The sequence below is a fragment of the Rhinolophus hipposideros genome (genome assembly GCF_964194185.1).
Source record: "Rhinolophus hipposideros genome assembly, chromosome: 7".
Lineage (NCBI taxonomy): Eukaryota > Metazoa > Chordata > Mammalia > Chiroptera > Rhinolophidae > Rhinolophus > Rhinolophus hipposideros.
The window spans coordinates 52,540,069-52,562,969 of NC_138053.1; the positions used below are offsets into that span (position 1 = coordinate 52,540,069).

The 22,901-nt window shown below is 34.2% G+C and overlaps 1 protein-coding gene across 2 annotated transcripts in view; it reads left to right on the top strand.

The window, feature by feature from the left end:
• CERT1 (ceramide transporter 1) overlaps nt 1–22,901 on the top strand; it is a 94,676-nt gene that overhangs the window by 21,249 nt on the left and 50,526 nt on the right. For both annotated transcript variants that reach the window (XM_081053211.1, XM_081053210.1), the window contains one exon: nt 8,235–8,351. In XM_081053211.1, the coding sequence (XP_080909337.1) occupies nt 8,235–8,351 (117 nt within the window). The remainder of the gene's footprint in view (nt 1–8,234; nt 8,352–22,901) is intronic.

Sequence of the window (22,901 nt, forward strand, 5' to 3'; positions counted from 1 at the left end):
ATTTATTTTGAAGGTAGAGCTGACAAGATTTGCAGGTTTGCCAATGGAGTCCTTACGGGCTGTGAGAAAAATGAGTCATGATTTCATGTCTAAGCAACTGGAAGTTACCATTTACAGACATTTGGAAGCCTGCGAGAGAGGTTTGGTAGCAAATCAGAAGATCACTTTTGGATGTGTTGAGATGCATCGTAGCCTCGCGAGAGAAGATAATAGAGGAGGCAATTGAGTAAAAATCTGGAGGTCCGCAAAAAGGGCCTTTTGATTTAGCAACCACTTATATTGCCTGCTCCACCCAATCTTTTCTCTAATGGTTGGCAAAATGGTGATTTTTCAACTCTACAAACTCCTTCCACATTCATTAAGCAGCATTCTACTGTTAAAAAACAACAACAAAAAAAACCCTCTCTTTTTGTCCCATTTGTTAACAGAATGGATTCATATTTATTCAATGGATTATAATCCATTATTGTACTTACGTTTTTTGATGATCAAATTGTCCTGGATTTGGCTAATGGAAGTTTCTTCAAGCTGGTTCCCTGGTCCTTTTGACATGCTGCCATGACCCCGAAACCTCATGTTCCCCAAAGTACTTCCTTACTTTTTAACTCAAGATTTTCCTGGTTCATTATATACCTTACCTGCCCTGGCCCTGGAATCAGCCATTTCCTTGCTTGCTTTGGGTAGGGAATGGTATCAGATTGGGGTGGGTATGGGAGTCTTACTACTCAGTATAGACTTTACCTCAATCTTCTGTCTTAAATATTGTACACTTTTCTTCAGCTTTCCTTTATAGCCCTTAGTTTAGGGATTCCTTTAGTTCAAAAAACCAAATAGAAAAACCTCTAGTCTGCTAGGATAGATAATTTAGCTGTTTTTAGGGATGATATCTAGGCAGACTAAATGTTTCTTACTTTTCTGTGTGTAGCTTCAGAGGAACCTGGAGCTTCAAATTACGGTTTCTCATTATTTTATTCTTTCTGTGGCTCTTTGCACAAATAAGCTTGCTACCTAGCCTGTCCTCCCCCCGCTGCACGCTTAGGTTTCCCTAGTAGCCTATGAAATACCAATTTGCTAATCTTTTTTCCATCTTCTAAAATTTGATCGAAATCTCTTTTGCTGTCCTCTTTTACTTATTTCTTTGTCCTAGTTTAATGCCTTATCATTTAAATGGGGTTTGGTGAGTTAAGTAGATGTGAGTATATTTAGTCTACCGTATTTAACTACAAGGTCTATATATTTTCAAAACAAACTTTTGTCATTTAACAAAAGTATTACATGTGATTTATAGAAAATGTATAGGTAAGCAAATGAAGACAATTAGCTCTAATCATACAATTTAAAAGTAGTTACTGTTCATCTTTCCTGTACTTTTGTTCATACACTAACTTTATTAAAATAGCTGTATAATGTTCCGTGGAGTAGGTATCCTATTGGATTTGGGGGGGGGGGTGGTAGTAGATATCGTATTAGACCTTGATCTTATTAAAATGATCTTCTGTGACCTTATCTGCACTATATACCAGGATGATCAGGACACGGGATAGACAAAAAGGCAATCAGAAAACTCAGAAATTTTTAGAAATAACCTTGAAGATTTTAAAGAATATGCTAGAGATTTTGGTAGTACCACAGTTCAGGTTGAATAAGATGTAGTTTCATGGAAACACAACTGAAGAGAGTAGAAAACTTAAAATAATTGTACTATTTTTTTTTCTATAAAAGAACTATTGCTGCATCATATATAGACTTTCAACTTGTTCTGTTTTCGCCCCATTTGTACCTTTGAGATAATAGCCAAGAGCAAGCTAAGTAAGGGGAGAGCCAATAAGCAATATAAAAGGAAGTCTCAGAGATCAAAGCATTTAGAAGTTTACTTGCAAAGGTTTGCAAGGGAATACAGACTTTAGAAGAACTGGCTCCCCTATTAAAAATAGTATAGATATACAAAAGGGAGAAATAAGACTGCAGAGTTTATAGCCAGTTTATTCGTATTCGAAAAAACGAATAGGGTTTTTTAAATATTATATCTGCTACGGTCATCACATATCTTCAAATATAACCTTTGCAGACATCAAGGGTAAATCTTTTAAAGAGACAATAAATTAGAGGAAAGGCTTCTGTTTATTTGGGGAACTTAGAGCTAGATGTGGTGATTCTGGATTTATTTGTTTGTTTACAGACTGGGAAGTATTTTTCCCCCTGATTTTTGGATATGATGTTCATACTTCATAATTGGGTCAATGCAGTGCATCAGTTTTGCCTCTGAGGAGGAGTATTATGCCCCTAATATGTATGGAAAAAGGAAAATCAAAGTATTTTTTACTGTCTCCAGTGTTATTTGGTTGGAAATGCCCTAACCAGCAGATATATTTCAGTATTCCAGGCTTTACATTTTTTATATACCCAATAGCCCATCATGTTGATTACCTAACTAACTTTGATCTAGTTTCTTCCCACCTCGACCTCCAGCAAATAAGTGGAGTGGGAAGTATGTGTGAAGAGGTGGGAGGAGAGGTAGAGGTTGAAATTTTGGATTGCGTGGTGAAGGATAAACTGCAGGTGAGAATGTAAAATGATACAGTTGTTTTGGCAGTTCCTTAAAGTTAAATGTTTGCCTACACTAGGAGTCAGCCATCTCACTCCTAGGTCAAGAGATACGAAAATATTTGTCCATACGGAGACATGAATTTTCACAACACATTTATTCAGAATAGCGAAAGGAAAAAATTGCCAATCAATAGGTGAATAAATAAGCAAAATATGTTATACCCTATATGTATACTTAAATTCTACTCAGCAGTAATGAATTACTGCTAAGACCAAAAAAATGAATGAATTTCAAAATTATACTGAGTAAAAGCAGTGAGGCACAGAAGAGTATATACTGATTCTATTTACATACATTTATTTAAAAATGCAGACTAGTGTATAGTGAAAGAAAGCAGATCCTTGGTTTCTGGAAGCTGATAGCAGAGGGAAGATATTCAGCAGATGAGCATTGGAATCTGTAGGGGGTCATGGAAATGAAAACATTTCCATCTTGATTGTGGCAATGATTTAATGGATTGTATACAAGTAAAAAATTGATTGAATTGTACTCTAAAATAGATACAGTTTTTTGTACATTATATCTCAATAAAATTCATTAAAAATTTGATTGGCTTTCTTTGAAGTTCTAGCTAAGTCTTCTTACACCCTGTCCTCTGAATTTAACCTTTTAGATAGTCTTTTCTTTCTACTTTTTCCCCCTCTAGAGAAATCCCTTCTAAAGCATACTGTCATACTATTCTAATCTAGACTTTTGGGTCTTCTCAACTCTCCTGCTGGCATTTTCCTTGTTGTCTTCCCGGGAAGTCCCTTTGCTGCTTCTTTTCCTGAATCTCAGTTGCCTCCTACGTCTCTTGGTTACTCCCTCATTTTGGTGAAACATATCTTCCTGTTCTGAAAGGTAAATGTTTCTTTATCTTCATGGTTTAGAACTTTTCATACTGATTAGGTGCTTGGGTGTGAAACCCTTAACTATGGTACTTACTATAGGTCTTTTCTCTTGGATTACTTAATTTTCCCATAGAAGAATCTTCATACAGGTAGAGGGGGATAGAAAGAGCAAATATACAAATATATGGTGATGGAAGGAGAACTGACTCTGGGTGGTGAACACACAATGGGATTTATAGACGATGTAATACAGAATTGTACACCTGAAATCTATGTAAATTTACTAACAATTGTCACCCCAATAAAATTAATTATTAAAAAAAAAAAAAAAAAAAGAAAGAGCAAATATGGTTGCTAGCCTTGTGGGAGTCAGGTAGGGAAAAGAAACCCTTAACACCTTTCCTTATTTTTCCCCTCCCCCGACCCCGGCTGTGGAGGAATGTCCCTACTTAAACCTGTCTGATAGCTTCTCTCTGAGGGGTGGGAGTGGGGCCTCTAATGTTATTGCGTGGTAGTAGATGAGTAGTCCTATAATGCTTCGGGTGGCCAAATGGGATCCATGGGTCTGACTCTTGATCAATTCTGTTTTCACTCCACCTATGCTTTTACCTTTAGAGCTACCTGGTACCTTCAATTCCTTTGCTTTTCTAGGTTTGCTTACAAATTGACTTGATTCTTGTGTCTTCTTTTCCCTTGTAGATGTTCAATTTTCAACTTTCTCAGGCCTGCTAAGTCTGTTGCTACATTCCACTTTTAAATTAAGAACTTTTTCCTTCTTTTCTTTATGGATTTATGCCTCTTGTGTTCCTCTGAGGTTATTTTGATAGATAGTGGATGCTGTGGAATGAATGTTTGTGTCCTTCCAAAATTCATATGTTGAAGCCTTCGTTCTCATTGTGATGGTATTTGGAGGAGGTTTTTGGGTTTAGATGAGGTCATGAGAGTGGAGCCCCGGTGATGTAATCAGTGCCCTTAAGGAGTATAGAGACCAAAGAGCTCTCTCTTTTCCATGAAGACACAGCTAGAAGACAGTCATCTGCAAACTAGGAAGAGGACCCTCACCAAGCACCCTCCCATGCTGGCAGCCTGATCTCCGACTAGCAGCACCCAGAACTGTGAGAAATTCCTGTTGTTAGGCTATGCAGTCAGTCTGTGGTATTTTTGTCATAGCAGCTCTGACTAAGACAGACCATGGCAGTGAATATAAGTGCCATTTCACCTTTTGACGCTTTTTTTTATTACTGACAATGAATGTTGACATAAAGTATGAAGCCCACTTACATATTTTTCTTTTGTATTTTCCTTTCTGTAATTGACTTTCTTCTAGAGAATGCATTCTTAGTGGAGGGTCATACTTGGTACTTGAGAGAGTGAAATAATCTTAGGTATTACAGTAGTTTATCATCCTCCAAGAAAAATCTGGGCAAAGTCTTATTCCTTAGTATTTAATTTCTTTCACTAAGGGGAAATTATTTTTTGTGGGGCTGGTGTGGGGGGCATGTAATGCAAAAATCTTGAGAAACATTCTTCTGTAGCATTTTCTTCATTCTTAAATTAACTTCACAAAGTAAGTCTTCATTTATTAATCTTTCTGGGTCTGTTTTTCTTGTGTATAGTGTGTCTTTCTGATCTGTAACTTGAATATTGTATTAAAAGGTAGTATCATTGAATTTTTTTGTTATATTTGCTACATTCTCATCTTTCAAAACACTAGTTACAGCATTTGCTTGATCTCCTTTGTCTATTTATTATTATATTTCTCTCACTTTGTATTTTTCTCAAGTCTGTTCACCATCCCCCTTTTAGCCTTGTTTGCTTTATTGCTGCTTGTGATGTGGTTTAAAATCTGTTACTTTTTTTTTTTTTTTTAGCTCTGTTAGCTTACTTTTCATCACCTGTTACTTTATCTCTTCTTTAAATGTTTCAGTCTTTTTTTTTTTCCATTTTACTGACGTTAGTTCATGTTGTCTGCCACACCTACCACCTCTGTTAAGTTTTTCATCTAATTTTGGCCTTTATCCCATGTTTGTTTCTTTCTGATAGTTGTCTGTCAGGACTTAGGACTAGGGTAAGACCAATGAGGGACTAACCTCAGTCATAAAATTTAGGAGAGCATCAAAAACTCAGTAGTCAAGATAAATGATATTTTAATGCAAGCTTTTGTTTTTTGTGTGTTTAATGTAATGCATAACGGACAAAATATCTACAGTGAACAAAATATCAAAGTTCAAAATAAAGGCAGGGTCAGTTATGTTTGAATGAAGCAATCTGTTATACATGTTTGTGTGTGTGTGTGTGTGTGTGTGTGTGTGGAAATGTGATGTGAGGGTTGTTATCTAGACTTCAGTTTATTCTCTTAACACATCCTCTTCACAGATCAGTCAGTTTCATTACCCTGTAGACTTAGCTTCCCTTGCTTTTTCACTTTTGGAAATCAAGGCTTCTGTGTTGTACACAGACTATATCACCTGATAATTAGTGCATCCCTCTTTTATGTCACCTGCCCCTCAGATTGTTGATGGTAGAAATGGCTATCTTGTGTACATTTTCTGCCAACTTAATCTCTGCGAGTAGGTATTGAGATATTGCATCTCATATAAATGTGTGACATTCAAGTTAAATTTTTAATTCTTTAATTTTAGCTTTCCAGACTATCTTTTTATTCCATTCCTATGTGTATACTGTGTTTCCCCAAAAATAAGACCTAACTGGAAAATAAGCCCTCGCATGATTTTTCAGGATGACATCCCCTGAACATAAGCAAGCCCTAATGCGTCTTTTGGAGAAAAACTTAATATAAGACCCAGTCTTATTTTCGGGGAAACATGGTAACTATCTGTTAAAAGCTTGAAGTTCTCCACATTTCCAAACTTGGAAACGTAGTGCAAAGAGATAATAATTTATATATTTGGAAGATTTAGTAATTTCGCAAATTTTACTTCTGTTGATTGCAGGCTTTAAGTCATTGATATCCAAAGGAAGCTTAGTGTCAGTTTCCCGTTTTCAGGAATATTTTAAATGTGGCATCAGACCCTGAAAAAATTGTGAGGAAATTCTGAATATGTCAAAGCTGGGAAAATGTTTGCTGTAGAAATTAGTAAAATTTGAACTATATATATTCACTTTTATTTTATAAAGCTTTAATGAGGATAATGAACAGAATACAAAATGTAAAACATTCAGGAATAGTAACTAGATGCATAATGAGAAAGACTGTGAAGTAAAACGTTAATCTCTGGACTCTTTAGAACAGTAAACTAATGAGTTAAATTATTTACTTGGTTTTTCACATAGTATATATATTTCCCTTCCTCCAAGAGGCTTCTCTCAATGACTGGACTCTATTCTTAAGATTTCTGAATATTTGTCATTCAGTTCAATTTATAGTACAATACATAAATACAATAATTTATTTATTTTTTATATTATATTACAATATGTATAGTACAATACATAAATACAATAATTTATTTATTTTTTATTATTATAAAAAAAATTTATTGTATTTATGAGTATTGAATGTTATCTTTTATGTATTTCTGTGTTCCTAATTACTGAAGCAGGGTATACATTGTCTTCTTTTTTCCTTTTGCTTTATTCTTACACATTCTACCTCCCACCATAGTCCTAACTATGATGCCCAGCACATAGTGATTCAGAAAATGTTTAACTTGCATACTTTAGCCAGTCAGAACCATGATTTGTTTGTTGCTTTAAAAGAGATATTGTTTCATAGGTTAAAGACCGTTATGGGGTACTATATAATACAAAAAGTTGTACAATATGTATTATTTTTATATAATATATAATAATATTTTAATATAATAATATATTATAATATATTATTTTTGCTAAATAAACTGATAATAAGCAATAAACCCTGGAAGTATAATATATAGATTTTCTTCATCTATAAAAGTAAAAATAAGTTTATTGTTACTTTGACCGGACAGGATTCTCTCCCCTCTCAGACTAAGATTCACTGGAGGGGAAATTGACTCTCTGTACGCTGTCCGGTGGAAGTAGAGGTAGCACATGAGTATGTGATGTGATGCTGTCATATTTGAATTCACTTATTGGGCAAAAAACAAGGATATAAAATGCTCATTTTATACATTCTTAAGAAGAATGTAAAACACTGAATCACATACGTAGTTGACATTTCACTAAATGTTTATATTTTGATGCAGGCAGTTTACTATCTAATGTAAGTCTGATATAATGTTCATTTTATCGTTGCTTTTTATTGTAAGCTCTCCTGGCTGTTACTCTCAAAGACATATAAAAGCCTTGTAGTTAATTTGAGATACTTGGCAGGAAGCGTTAACATTATTTTGTGATGGAGTATAAAAATATCTTGTTTATAAAAATTTAATGAAATAAAACTTTGTGATGAGAATTTACTTTCCAGTAATGGAGGCAGGAAAAAAGCCCTTTTATTGTGCTTTCAGTGCTGTTTGCAGTAGTTAAGATAACTAAAAGCATTTAATGAAAAATACTCACTCTGTTTTTTGAAATATGTTTGTAGTTTATGTGTCAACTCATTTGTGGGAATAGTGAATGAAACTTAGTTTTTGGTAACTGTGCCCCTATTGTGCCTTTTATCTGAGACATCTTCAAAAAAGTTATATGAGTACAAAAACAAAAGAATACCAAGAATCTCCCACCAGCCACAATGGGTATGTTTGTTCATGTTTTTGCTGTAGAATATAATAACATAGAATCTAAGAATAGATTCTGTAGATCTAAGAATATAATTAGTTTTGCTTTTCATTTTCTTCTTTTTTTCTCCATAGCCTCATGATTTTGATGAATGTCGATTTGATATTAGTGTAAATGATAGCGTTTGGTATCTTCGCGCTCAAGATCCGGATCACAGACAGCAGTGGGTAGATGCCATCGAACAGCACAAGGTAGGGTCTCCAGTGTTTACCTACCCATGGAGGACGAGGCGAGAAACTGGCAGTGACTCCATTTTTAAAAATCTTGAGATACAATGTGTGTTACTGAAAAGTTGAACATTCTTTGGGTGGTAAAGATTAAAGCAGCACAGCAGTAAATTTTTTCTCCCTCTTCTTCTGCCTCCCCACCACCCCTCGGTTCAAGTCGTCATTTCTCAGTCTAGTTGTGTAGGATACAGCTCCCTGGCCCGTCCTGGTGTTATGTGCCTGGCGCTCCCCCTGGCTGAGGCAGTTGGTCGCCATTTGTCAGTCGGCCGCTCACACTGGCTGCCGGCTGCTCATAGCAGCACACGGTAGCCCACCGCAGCACACAGCAGCCCTGAGGCAGGTCACACTGACCTCTGGCTGCTCATGGGAGCCCAGCTCCAGGGAGAGCATTTGTTCACAAACAATCTTAGCTGTAGAGGGCCCATCTCTCTGGCCCATATGGGAATAGAACCACTGACTTGGGCATTAGCACGGCGCTCCAACCACCTGAGCCACCGGGCCGGCCCCACAGAAGTAAATTTTTGAAATAATTTTATGTCTAACACTTGAGTTGCACTAAGGGAATTTGCTATATTTTTAATTGTTAATTAAAGTAAATAATGCGCTTTTTTATAAAACATCTTTATTTTCATATTTAGGATTTGCTTCATAATAAATGCCATTTATGATCTAGATGAAATAATTTTTTAAATAATATTGGATTGTAAAACTAATATTTAAAAGCTTCAATGTTAATTTTTATAGTCATCTGTAACCATTTGGGTAAATTCTTAGTGTAAAATTTGTAAATCATTTTTTGAGAATATGAAACTAATACTAAACCTTTAGAAAGGCTTATTTATATAAGTATATAAGCCATCTCCTTGTAATTTCGTCTTTGACTTCTGCTTTGAATAAGTGGTAAGTAGACTAAAGAAATATATGACATTAATAAATCTGCATTATTAGCTAATTCAGTGTATCATGGTAAAACAAGGAACAGGGGAAGTTATAAATTCACCATGCCACGCCTAAGTGTGATTTCAAGAGAACTTTGCACTTGTTCACATACTTGTCTGTACTTGTTCATTTGGGTTTCACAGAGTTGTAGTTGAAACACCTGTTCTAGTTAACAAGCACAAAACACATATACACACACAAAAAAAAAAAATCAAGAAAAACCAGTCTGGCCTGCGATACCACAGGCACATTCTTAATAATTGATTGTGAGTTAGCTTGTATTGCCTGATGATTGATTCTAAAGAACACTGGCTGTGATGCCCATCTTTTTCTACCTATTTTAGCTTTAGTATTATATTGATTCAAAATTTTTTGTTGATCCTAGTTATCTTGGTATTATTACTTTGGAAAAGGTCTAAAAATAAAAAAATGAGAAACAATTTTCTATTACTTAATAGAGGAGAGCTAAAATTCCAGGATCTCAATACTTTGAAGCCAGGCTGACCTGGATTCAGACACTGCAGCCTCTGCTGAGTGTGACGTATGTGACCCTGGGCATGATAATCTACCTCTTAGTGTGTGTAAGGACTACACGAGATAATATATATATGAGTAAGGTTACCAGAGTGGCTTATGTATAATTCCCATTTATGTCATAATTCCCATTTATGTCATAGTGGAAATAGAACAGGCCTTGCAGTCAAAACTAAACTCACTAAATTATACCATGTTGTTTCTGGATGTAGAGTTCTTCATTCATTTAGAGTTGCTAAATGTGTACATAAGGAGAGTGGCCTAGTTTGTGAATTTAATCAGGGCCAGCCCTCTTATTAATGATTAAAGATGTTATTAAGTAGAACTAATTTCTATATTTGTAACTGAGCTGACTTTTAAAGGCTTAATCAGTTTATATAGATTACAGACCTAGTTTTTTTCTGTTTAATTAAGCATATTTTATTTTGCTTGTTTTTCTTAGTAAAACTGAACCAAAATTCTTTGCATTCTGCCATTCTGTATTTTCTTTTTGAGTGAAGAAGGATATATGAAGCATGTGTTTCTTCCGTATCATTGACTTCTTTGCATTTTTGAACAATGGATAGATACTATCTTTGGGTCTCTTTCAGAGCAGTGTGATTTAAGCTGAGATGACAGATTTTTGGTGAATTTAAGTTCTTAGAAAAAAGATTCAATAGCATGGCTCCAGATATATTGTACACTTTTCCTTTCTGATTTCTAGAGATTGTTTATTCATTGACAAGGAAGGAAGAATTATTGTTAATTGTTATTAATACTTAACTATTTAATTTTAATGTAAAATAGGTGCTATGTGCCAATTAAGCAACATATCAGTGAAAATTTAAATTGCAAATGAATTCTAAAAATAAATTGTTTGAGTTTGAGTTATTAAACTAACTTATAGAAGGGAGAAAATTCGAATGCTATCACCAAACATATTCACCTAAGTTTTCACTTTTTTCCATGGACCAGAAGTAGGGAGATAGTAAGATGTTTTCTGATTCATTCTTCAGTATCACTAAAGAATATTGAATGTAGAACCTGAATTTAGCAATTTTACTATTTAAGCATGCATTGCTGTGTTGCTATTCAAAATTAATTTCAAATTGTTAAAGCATGATAGTGATGATGCTAGGAGCTCTACTGCTTATTGAGGGTCACCAAGTACTAGTATTGATTGTGTTTACACGAGTATATTTCATGTGCTTTATTTTCTCCCTCCTATCCTGAGAGCTGAGGGAAGTACTAGTTTACAGAAGATGAAACAGGTTTACATGAAAATTAACTTGCCTGAGACTTTACTATTATACCTTTAGTTCATGGATACTTAGGATTCAATTTCATGTTGGTTCTGCTTTCTCTGTTACTGTTGGTAGACTCTGAATGTTTGAAAATAATTCCCATGAGCTCACCTCTTGCAGGTTAGACCCTATCATCTGAGTTCTATTACCATGAGTATGCAAGACAAATATGATTGTTAAAAAGAGCATTTCATTGTATTGGTTAGTGTTTGAGCACTGGATTCTGGGGTCTAACAAATGTGGGATTGAATTTTGGCACTGCTACTTAATAGCTGTGTGACATTGGTAAGTTTCTTAAAGGAAAGATGACAGTATGCAGTATGTGTGTGCCTCTCCCACAGGAAAAAAACAACAAAACAAAACAATACAAACAAGCAAGCAAAATAACTCAGTCATGATAAACCAAGAGTGTTGTACTTCAAAGTTGACCTGGGTTCCCACCATTCCAACTCATTCAGTTCACAGTTTCTTGCTCATTATACCACCTGTCCTTATGTTGGTTGGAAAGGACCTGTCTTTTTCTCTTCTGATGTCATCAGATGGGCCTTTGTTGCCTTTTCTTGCTATTGGGCCTTTGTTAGGATGATGATGGTGGTAATGATAGCTAACATTTTTGAGTATTAATGTGTGCCAGATAATGTTAATAAACACTTTATATACATTATCTTATTTTACTCTCACAATCTTATGAGTTTAACATTATTATCCTATTTTTACCCATTAGGAAATTGAGACATAAAGAGGTTAAGTAACTTGTCCAAGGTCAAACTGCTAATTAGTAAAGGAGCCAGCATTCAGACCCAGGTCTGTCCGACCTCAGAACCAGGGCTTTTGGCCAGCAAGCACTTCTGACATCCTATAAGGATGCATTTATGTGAAATATATTTTGTTAATTTAAATCATGGGCTTCTTGAATCACAGTAGTCTCAGATTTTTCATATGTTCTTCATTCCTGTGGTGTCTATTTTAGACCATAAGCTCCTTAAAGGCTCAGATATACAACTTCTTTGTAGGAATCAGCAAAGCATTGGACACATAAATTTTCCAGTTGAAATAATTTACAATATTGTAAAATAGATTTTATGGGTGAAATTTGTGACTTGAAGTTTTTTTTTTCCTTCTAATCTTCATAGTTGGTGTTCGACTAGTTGCTGACAAAGATACAATGTAGGGTTCTATAATCTGTCTAGCTCTGTTGTTTTGTCTTCCTTAGTGTTCATTCCAGAATAATTTGCTCACTATAAGAAAAGTTTTAAAAAGATGATTCTATGATTTAAATTTTGTCAGTGTATTAGAAATTGCATAATGCAATGTGACATTAGACAGTGGCATTCTTAAATTCGAAGAAACTGTTTTATTTTAAAATATAGAAAGGGACATATGTATACCAGACCAGTAACTTTATTTTGAAATGAAGTGCTCGCTTTATTGGGTGGTGTCCATTCACATGCTGCATTTCTCCTTAGTATTTAAGACAACACTAAATAAATAATTTAAAAGACAGGGTTTTGTTTTATTTTTACATCTCTTGGCCGTCTCCCATGTTGTCTTGAGGTCAAATGAGATGGTGTTGTGGAAGTTATTTAAAAACTAAAAACTGTATGAATAATGTAAAGTTAAGGTGGTTGTTTTTTATTTGAATTTATCTAATATTTTTCTAGTAAAGTTGTGTCTACGTATTTATCAAGGCACCTCTGTGAGCCTTTTTTGTTTAGAGAGCAGAAAATTAGTTTATTAATTTTTAAATTTTTAACTAATTATTAAACTAATAGTTTAAGGAAATATAAATCATCTGTCGATGCTATTATTTAAAATAATTATAGGATTTTTTTCTAGAATCTTCTACAATTGCAACACATGTGATTTTGACTAAACACAGTTTCTTTTTTGCCATGAAAGACATTTACTCCCTCACCCCACCCCTCAACAACAACAACAAAAAAAAATCTAGCAGAAAAGCTCTCCTGACACCAGCAGATTTAGGAATCGTGTTGAAAAACTTAAGTAGTGTTGGCTCAAAGTTTGTGGTAATTATAATATTCCTTTATGTCCACAAGGGAGCAACCTTATTAGATCCTGAAATTTTGGTGGTCGTGGACCACACAGACTTTCCCCACATTTTGGAAATTATCCAAGACATAAGGAGTCATAGGAAAATTCAGTTACAGAGGAAGGCTCCAAATTGTAAATTTTACAGATGTTCATTTATTTGTAGTGGGAATCTCCAGGCAATTATTGATTTTATTCTTTATTTTTTTAATTAAAAAAATTTAATTACAGTTTTACAGTTGACATTCAATATATTAGTGTCAGGTGTACAGCAGTGGTTAGACATTTATATAACTATGAAATGATCCCCCCAATAAGTGTAGTATCCACCTGACACCATACATAGTTATTACAATGTTATTGACTATTTTCCCTGTGTTGTACTTTACAGGCAGTTGTTTTGTGATTTATTATTTATGGATTTGTCCTTATCCTTTGTGAAGGCCCACTAATTCATATGTGACGCTCCATTGAATACTTTCAGAAGAAACGTTTGTTCTCAACTGAGTTTCCTCTCTCTAGAGGAAATTATGTAGGAAACAATTTTTGAAAGGAACTTACACATTTTACTTGAAATAAAATGGGGTGTGGAAAAAGTTTCTTACAAAAATTTTCTCATGGTTGAGCCACGTAAATGATACACAACACTTATTTTAAAGATGTTTTAAAAATTATATTGCTATTTGCCATAATAAAATTCTTTTTTCCCGTGCTTCCACAGAGTGAACTTGATTTTGATGCTTTTCCTGTAATTTGAGGAGCAATTTCTGCTTATTTGACATCTTAATTTCTTTTGTGTTAAATTTGACATAACCTTATTAGCAAACTATTTTATAATAGCGAGGTGGCAAGATATACCAGTTATTTCTTACCACTTTTTAAATATCAAAGTCATGTAAAGTCATACTATCTCTGCCCCCTTTTTTTTTTCTTCAAGTTTGTGTTTCCAGGACTCATCAGCTCCAAGTCACGTAGTTGTTTCAATCTAGTTGTGGAGGGCGCAGCTCACAGTGGCCCGTGAAGGGATCAAATTGGCGCCTTGTTGTTAAGAGCTCCGTGCTCTAACCAACAGAGCTAAGCAGCTGCCCCATGTCTGCCATTTTTAATCAACTATAATACTCGAAAATTTTCTTAACAGAGATTAGAAGTTCTTTCTGTACTTGTCTGCTTTATAAATGATTTTTATATAAACAGCTTTGCATTTTGAATTTGATTTAATTATTAAAGTCTTAATGCAAATACAACTTTTTAAACTATTTTTAGTGTGTACTTTATGTAAGTAATTCCGTGGTATTGGTGGATTAGAACTAATTTTCCATTTACCTATTTGAATCATAACACAGTGATGGAGGGAAGAAGATGGTATCAAATTTTACTTCTCCTTTACCTTTAAGATCTTAATTTTTGAGGGAAGTGCAAATCTAGTAGCTGCCTGAGTCATTAGGGTTCTGCTGTTTTCTCAGATTGAAAAACCCAAGTACATGGAATCACAACTGAACTTTATTAATCAGCAAAGAAACTTCATTACGTCTCTGCATGTTTCTGTCATTAAGATCAGGAATTTGGTTAGTTCCTAACAGTGACAGCTAACAGCTAAATTGCTTGCAGTAATCCATACATAGCTAACATTTATTTTAAAACACCTACGTGTAGATAATACAACACTACCAGCACTTTTTTTTTTTAGTTTCAGGTGTACAAAACAATGTAATAAATAGTTAGACATGTATCATTTATACCCTTCACAAAGTGATAACCCTCCTCCCCCAATCTACCAGCTCTCTGATATCACATACAGCCGTTACATTTCCACTGTCTATTCCTAATGCTGTACTCCTTTTCTTGTGAATATATAAGATATATATATATATATATATATATACATACATTATATATATATATATATATATATAAAATTTTAGTTGACACTATTATTCAGCTTCAGGTGTACAGCGCAGTGAACAGGCATCTACACCATCCCTGATCCCTGAAGTTGTCTCCCTAATAAGACAAGTGTCCATTGGACACCCTACAAAATCTTTACAACATTATTGATTATATTCCCCAAACGGACTTTCGTATCCCCATGGCTGAAGTTGTCTCCCTAATAAGACAAGTGTCCATTGGACACCCTACAAAATCTTTACAACATTATTGATTATATTCCCCAAACGGACTTTCGTATCCCCATGGCAATATTGTGGTTACCGATTTTGCTTTCTAATCCTTTCACCTTCTCACTCATCCCCACTCCCCTCCCATCTAGCAACCCTCAGTTTTTCCTCTGTATCTCTGAGACTGTTTCTGATTAGTTCGTTCATTTATTCTGTTCTTTAGATTCCACATATAAGTGAGATCATATGGTATTTGTCTTTCTCTGTCTGACTTATTTCACTTGGCATAATGTTCTCTAGGTGCATCCATATTGTTGCAAATGGTAAGGTTTCATTCTTGTTTATGGCTGAGTAATATTCCATTGTACGTATGTACCACAGTTTCTTAATCCAGTCATCTACCAATGGGCATTTTGGTTGTTTCCATGTCTTGGCTATTGTGTATAGTGCTGCAATAAACATCAGGGTGCATAAATTTTTTTGAATTAGTGTTCTGAATTTCTCTGGATAGATACCTAGGAGTGGAATAGCTGGGTCATAAGGTAGTTCCATTTCCAGTTTTTTGAGATATCTCCATACTGATTTCCACAATGTCTGCACCAATCTGCAATCTTACCAGCAGTGCACGAGGCATCCCTTTCTCCACTTCTTTGCCAGCACTTGTTTGTTGATTTATTGATGATAGCCATTTTGACTGGGGTGAGGTGGTATCTCATTGTGGTTTTTATTTGCATTTCTCAAATGATTAGTGAGATTGAGCATTTTTTCATGTCTGTTTGCCATCTGTATGTCCTTTTTAGAAAAATGTCTCTTCATGTCCTCTGTCCATTTTTTAATTGGATTGTTTGCTTTTTTGGAGTTGAGTTGAATGAGTTTTTTTATAAATTTTGGATATTAACCCCTTATCAGATATATCATTGACAAATATCCTCTCCCATTCAGTAGGATCCCTTTTTGTTTCATTGATGGTTTCCTTTGCTGTGAAAAAACTTCTTAGTTTAAAGTAATCCCACATGTTCATTTTTTCTCTTACTTCTCTTGCCCAAAGGGATATATCAGTAAAAATATTACTCTGGGTAATGTCTGTAAACTTTCTTCCTATGTTTTCTTCTAGGAATTTTATGGCTTTAGATCTTACATTTGAGTCTTTAATCCATTTTGAATTTATTCTTGTATATGGTGTAAGGAGGCAGTCCAGCTTCATTTTTTTGCATGTGTCCAGTTTTCCCAGCACCATTTATTGAATAGACTGTCTTTACCCCAACATAAATTCTTGCTTCCATTGTTGTAGATTAAATGATCATATAGGCATGGATTTATTTCTGGGCTCTCTATTCTGTTCCATTGATTTATGTGTCTATTTTTATGCCAGTACCATGCTGTTTTGATTATTATAGCTTTGTACACTACTAGCACTTTTGAAGTTGATGAAATCAAGGAAGAAAACAAGGGACCAATCCTCTTTAATATTCTTAGTGTTCTGGAATTAAAATAATTCAGCTGTCAAGGGCTTTTTAAAAAACTTAATTTTTGTCACCTACAATTTTTGAAATCTGAATTCACCTGAACCAACATCTGCACTTTGTATTTCCGTAGTTGCCTAATTACTTAATAAAAAGTATATCATCTTAAGAAGAAGGAATAGATATCAGTAGTTTACAGAGTTTTTAGCCAGGTTCTTTTATCTGGGAAAGTGTCTTTTACCAAGATGGTAAAAGAGGAATCAGAGTTTTACATGGAACAGTGAAGAAAGAAGACATTAGGTAGGTAATCATATTAATTACGTATCCAGTTGAGGAGATAGAATTTGACAACATTTTATGTCAAAAAGACAAGAGAGTCCTACAAATCAGTAAAAAAAGTTTACACAGCTTAACTTTAAAAAAGCCAAAAGACTTGAACTGGCACCTCACAAAAGAGGGTATCTAAATGAGTAATAAACATTTGAAAAGGTTCTCTATGCCATTACTCATCAGGGAGACAAACGCAAATTTAAAAAAACAGTGAAATACTGCCATTTCCTTGACTTTAAGCATAAAAAAGACTTAATACCATATGTTGACAGGGATGTGGAGCAACAGGTGTAAATTGGGTACAAACACTTTGGAAGTCAGTTTTGCAATATCTCCTAAAACTGAATGAACTTAATTGTTTTTTCAGATCAGATAAATATTGACAATTTGAACACATCCCACAGATGTTGATGTCATAGGTCTATTCATCTTAATTATACTTGTTAAGTTACAGGAAGTACAGGCCAACCCATGTTACCTCGAGAAATGGGAATATTGCCAGGGATCCAAGGAAATTTAGAATGCCCTGCCTACAAAGAAATCCCAAACTGTGTGCTTAACTCGGAGTGCTCTTATTGTTAACAAAACGCACTCTGCTATCACTTGCCCCACCCACTGTTAATGTAGCTTCAATTTATTCTATTACTATTCTCTCTTTCATAGTTCCTGTTTATTCATAACTTTTCCTCTCCCATCCTACTCTTAGTTTCTTCTTCCTTGGTTTGTCATGACCTTTCATACCTTTGGCTTCCGTTGAGTTTCAACTTTTATTGCTGACTGGCCTAATCTCTTGGCATTTCCCAAAGGAGAAAATCTGATTGCCTTTTTGCTCTAGATTATTATGAATTGGCCATCCTTGGTCCATTTATAGTTGTATATTTACTTGTGCTTAAAGGATAGTGTGGAGTAGGCAGGATACAAACATTATGTTCTCAAAGTATATGTTGTAATTTTGTATAGTGTTGCCAAATTCTCAAGTTTTTATAATGTTTACTATACATTTGCTACTAACAATTTAGGTGAGTATTACTGGATTTTCATTTTATTTCTCTATCCCTTGTTAGTCTATAATTTGCTTACATAAAGTTTCTTAAGATAAAAAAAGATAGTTAACTGGAGTTGAATAACTGTTCCATATCATTACTACAGAAAGTATTGAAGAAAATGAGGTTATATGCTACAAAAGTCACTTTTTATAATGTTCCAGTATTATGTTTGAATTTTTACTTAATCAAGAAGGAAGATTTCTTGACAGTTACTGGGACAGACGGGATTCTGCTTTTTTTGTATTTGATGTGGAAAAGTAATGGTGGGTAGCATGGCTTACTCGTATTGACAGCAGTGAGAACTTCTAATTTTACTTGTGGAGTATATTGGACATTAGCTGGGAGAAAATGTTTCTTAAAAAATTAACATAAAACTCCTTTTCATCAAGTAAATATTTTAGCTAATAGCCTAAAAGGATTTGACTTGTGTTGTCTTTATTGCCTGATAAATATTCTGGGCTTGTTTGGAATTGAGAGATGAAAGACAGCATTGGGTTAGGAATAATAGGAATAGGTCGCAAAGTAAATGAATGCCCTGCAGGTTAAAATATTGTTCTAGCTGAAAACAAGTCTGTCATTTTTCAGTCACATGGAAAGTCCATGTACTTGATAGATAAGATGTGATCATTGATAGGAATGCTCATATCATTGTTCATTTCCTAGGCCTGGGTTCTGTTTAGCAGGAGGTTAGAGGAGTAATTAGGCCCTATTATTATTTAATATTCCTGGAAGCCTTTTTGTATAGGTGTTATTTCCATTTTGCATAAAAATGAAATTGAATAGATTATGAGAACATTGGTCAGTGAGTGGTAACATTATTCTAAGAACAACAACCTCATTTTTTTGTAATGCTCCTTTTTAGTTAATTTCAACTTTTCCTCATGAAAGCATAGTTGAGTACTAAAAAGAAAAAAGAAAAAATCAGTCAACCCCCTTAAAAAAATCTTCCCCATATAATTGTATCTAAAAATTCGTAAGTCTTTTGAAACCATTCCTGCAAATAGTTTTATTGGTTAGATTTTATTGCCCCCGTCACTCTGGTTTTTAAAGGTAATATTTGCTTATTATAAGGGAAACAATTCAAAACTATCTTCAATTTTATTGCTCTTCATTTTGGTATATTTTTTTTTTATTCTCTACATTTTTCCCCACAAACATTATGGAGATAACAAAGTTTATATCCCTTTTTCCCCCAGTCTAACGTCATTTTCTCATTATGATACAGCTTTGTTAATATTTGTACTTTATTCTGCTTATTATTAGACCTTTAGATTTCAATTTTTTTGTATTTACTGCCTTCCTACGTAAAGCATTTTTCTCCAGTTTAGTTGTGTCCTTATAATGATTCTCAGAAGTAGAATTGCTAGGTTTAAGGATATGAGCACTTTTGATATATGTTACCAAATTGCTTTCCAAAAAGATTGCACATACCTTCATTTCAATGCAACTTTTCCAGCATTGTTAATTTTTTAACCTTTTCCAAGTGAGATAGATGAAAAATGTTGTGTGACTTTAGTTTTTGTTTTAATTTTTGTAGACTAACATGTGATTGCTGTAAATAATTCAAGCAGTATAGATAGTGCTGAGAACTACAAAACAGGGGAAAAAATCAAAATTCAGGCCTCACAGAAACGGTCACTGTTCATCATTGGTAAAGATTCCTTCCAGATATTTCTTTGCATGTACAGCCTTACAGTTTTACATAAGTAATACCGAATTGTTTTGTAGCTTTTCCTCCACTAACAGTAAGTTCTGGGTATCTTTTCATATTTGATACAGATCTCGATTTTTTTCCCCCATCCCTAAGAACAGAATGCATATATTTTATAGAAGATTTAGGTTTCGACCAAAGCGTCAGAGTAATAAAGAATGTTCGTTTGCTGACCATTGCTTTATGTGCGTAAGTTTCTTTTAGGATCCTTGCAAAGAAAAATTAATGGTTCAGATCCCCTGGCCAAATATAATCTTAACATTTCAAGAATCCCGCGAATACTACTTAAGCATATTCAACCTTTTTCTTTTACTGGGTGGGACATTTAAGTGAGCTTCAAAAAGTAGTATTAACTGTTTTGCTACTGTTATCTCTTTGCAATTAGATAAAAAGAGTGGAATTATGGCCTTTATACTCTGTGCCTAAGGAACTTCCTTCTAACAGAAACTATACATTGGCCCTTTTTTCCAGGAGAAACCATAAAATAAGAAAGTTAAAGAGTACTGTTTGTATTTTGTTAAATCTGTTGCTACTGCTTCTGCTGCTGCTTTTTTATCTTCCCCTATGTAAGTGTTCCAGGAGTAGAGATATAAAAAAATATCCTGACTTTGTGGGGGATGAAGAGGCAATAGTAGCTAACATTTATTAAGCACTTATGATACAAGTATTACAAAGTATTATTAAAGATTTCTTCACTATAAAGCGCACTTCCTATATCCTTGTCTACTTCAAGTTCGACTATTTCAAAATAGTATCTCCTTACAATAGATACATGCTAGAACAAAAGACCCCATTAAGTAATGGATAGTAAATGAATATGGAAGCTCATAGCAGTATAGTGTAACTGTATTTCTACCTCTAACAGAGCCTTCCTTATAAGCAATGAATGAACTTGATCCTAAAGAAAATAGGGAGCCAAATAGGATTTCAAACAGGAAGTAAAGAATCAGATGTCTGTTTTTAAAGGATTACGTGGCTACACTAGAAAGGATTTCAAAAGGAACAGACTAAAAGCAATTAGAAAGCTGGAGGATTTATCCACATGAGACACTCAGTGACCAGAACTAGAGAACGGCAACAGGAAAACAGAGAAAGGGACAGATTTGAGAGAAGTAGAAGCAAAATCTGGATGTTTAGTCATCATACAATAATGATTAATATCATGGACACTTGAATCTGGGATTAAATCCTGGCTCCCTTACTTACCAATTGTGTGATTCTGAAGACGTTACATGAAATCACCTATAATATGGGTGTAATAATAACTACCCATTTCACATATGCTATTACTAAACAAATTAAATGAGATAATACACATAAAGCATTAACATTATGCCTGGCACAAAGTAAATATCCTAAGTATTAGCTTTTACTGTTGTTGTTACAATTTATCCAAGGTGGCTCTTTGGAATTAATATATAAACATCTATTTAAAGTTTCTGAATTCTTTCATCTGCTCTCCTCTCCCAGCAAAACAAAAGCTCTCCCTCATCCTTTACTTTTGCTTTCTAGAGATGGGGGGAGGGGGAATTGTTTAACAGATTTCCTTTATACAGCCTCATTTGGTTGATCTAGTTATTTCTCATGTTTGTTTTAATATCACTAAGAAAAAAGACAATTGGACCTCTAGACTCCCTCAAAGGAGGAATAATGCAACTTATGATATTTTAAATCCCAACCCTATTTATTAAATTGCTCTCTTGGTTATGCCTTGCTTCTTGTGTGGCTTGCTTTAAAATAATAATACTGAAGGTAGATGTGTGGATGCTCATGACACAACAAGCTTGTTTGCTTTTATTACAGGTTTCAGAATTTCAATTTCTGAAAATGCTCCATTGTTCTTATATTAACGTTCAATCTTGTATTTTCTCTCTTCCCATAATTAATATGGAAAAAGACTGTATAGTTTTGGGGTTACGGGGGACTATGCCACTATTAACTAGATAATTTTTGATACCATGAGGAAGTTCTTTATTGACCCAGATGGAAAGATATAACACAGTTCATTCAGAAAACCAACATTTATAATGTATCAGATGAGGAGAGGATAAATCCATAATGATTTACAAGAAACTGCAGCACCTCACAAATCAAAGAAATTTTAAAAATGTATTTTAAAAAGTGGTAGTAAAGAGGATTTTATCATGATCTCACTGTCTAAAGAACAGTGGCAATACAATTAACTTTATTGAGAAGAATATTTGCTTACCTTCAAGATACTTAAATCATACTGGAAAACAGAACATTTGCTCAGGTTAGTCCTAGAGAGATTTTTTTTTTCATATCTTAGTCATTCTTGTATCATACTTTAAAAAACAATATCAAATATAACGTCATTTGAAGGTCATTTATGGAACTTGGTTATTCATTTTGCATTTTCTTCTATTAGAGCATGAGATGAGCTTTCCTTTACAGAAATATCTAAATAGGCGAAGTGTTGGAGTGAGATAAGGCTGGAAAGGTTAAGGAGGGCCTTATGGGACACCCCAGTGAAGTGTTAAAAGAATGCTAAAAGGGTAGAAGAAAATAAGACACTGCCAATCACTATCCAAAGTACTAAAACAATGCCCAAATATAATATGGTACAGTAATAGAGGGTAACAGCAGCTGTCCCCGCTCTCTCCTTGATTCCCGACCTTCCTTTCTGGGACTTAAAATTTAAGGCTTTGGATTCCATAATATAGCCTTATATCTACAGAGGGAAATTAGTAAACTACCAAGTCCTTCCTTTGTACCAAAAGCTGAGTTACAGAGTGTCAAATATAGCTTATTTAGAATCATCTTTTTTTATCACAGGTTGGAAGTTAATTTCTGTTTTTTGTTTGTTTGTTTGTTTGTTTACCTTGTATCTCCCACATTATTAAACCAAACTGTAAAATTTAGCTGTGACTTTAATAGAGTTTTCAAATCAATTTTTAGGTATTTCTGGTGTTTTATTAAATTCATAACTTTGAACTATATGATTTAATGTACCATGCTTTTCATTTTTCTCAAAAAATCTAGATAGAGAGTACAGGTACATGTAAAGGAATTAGTCTAAAGGTT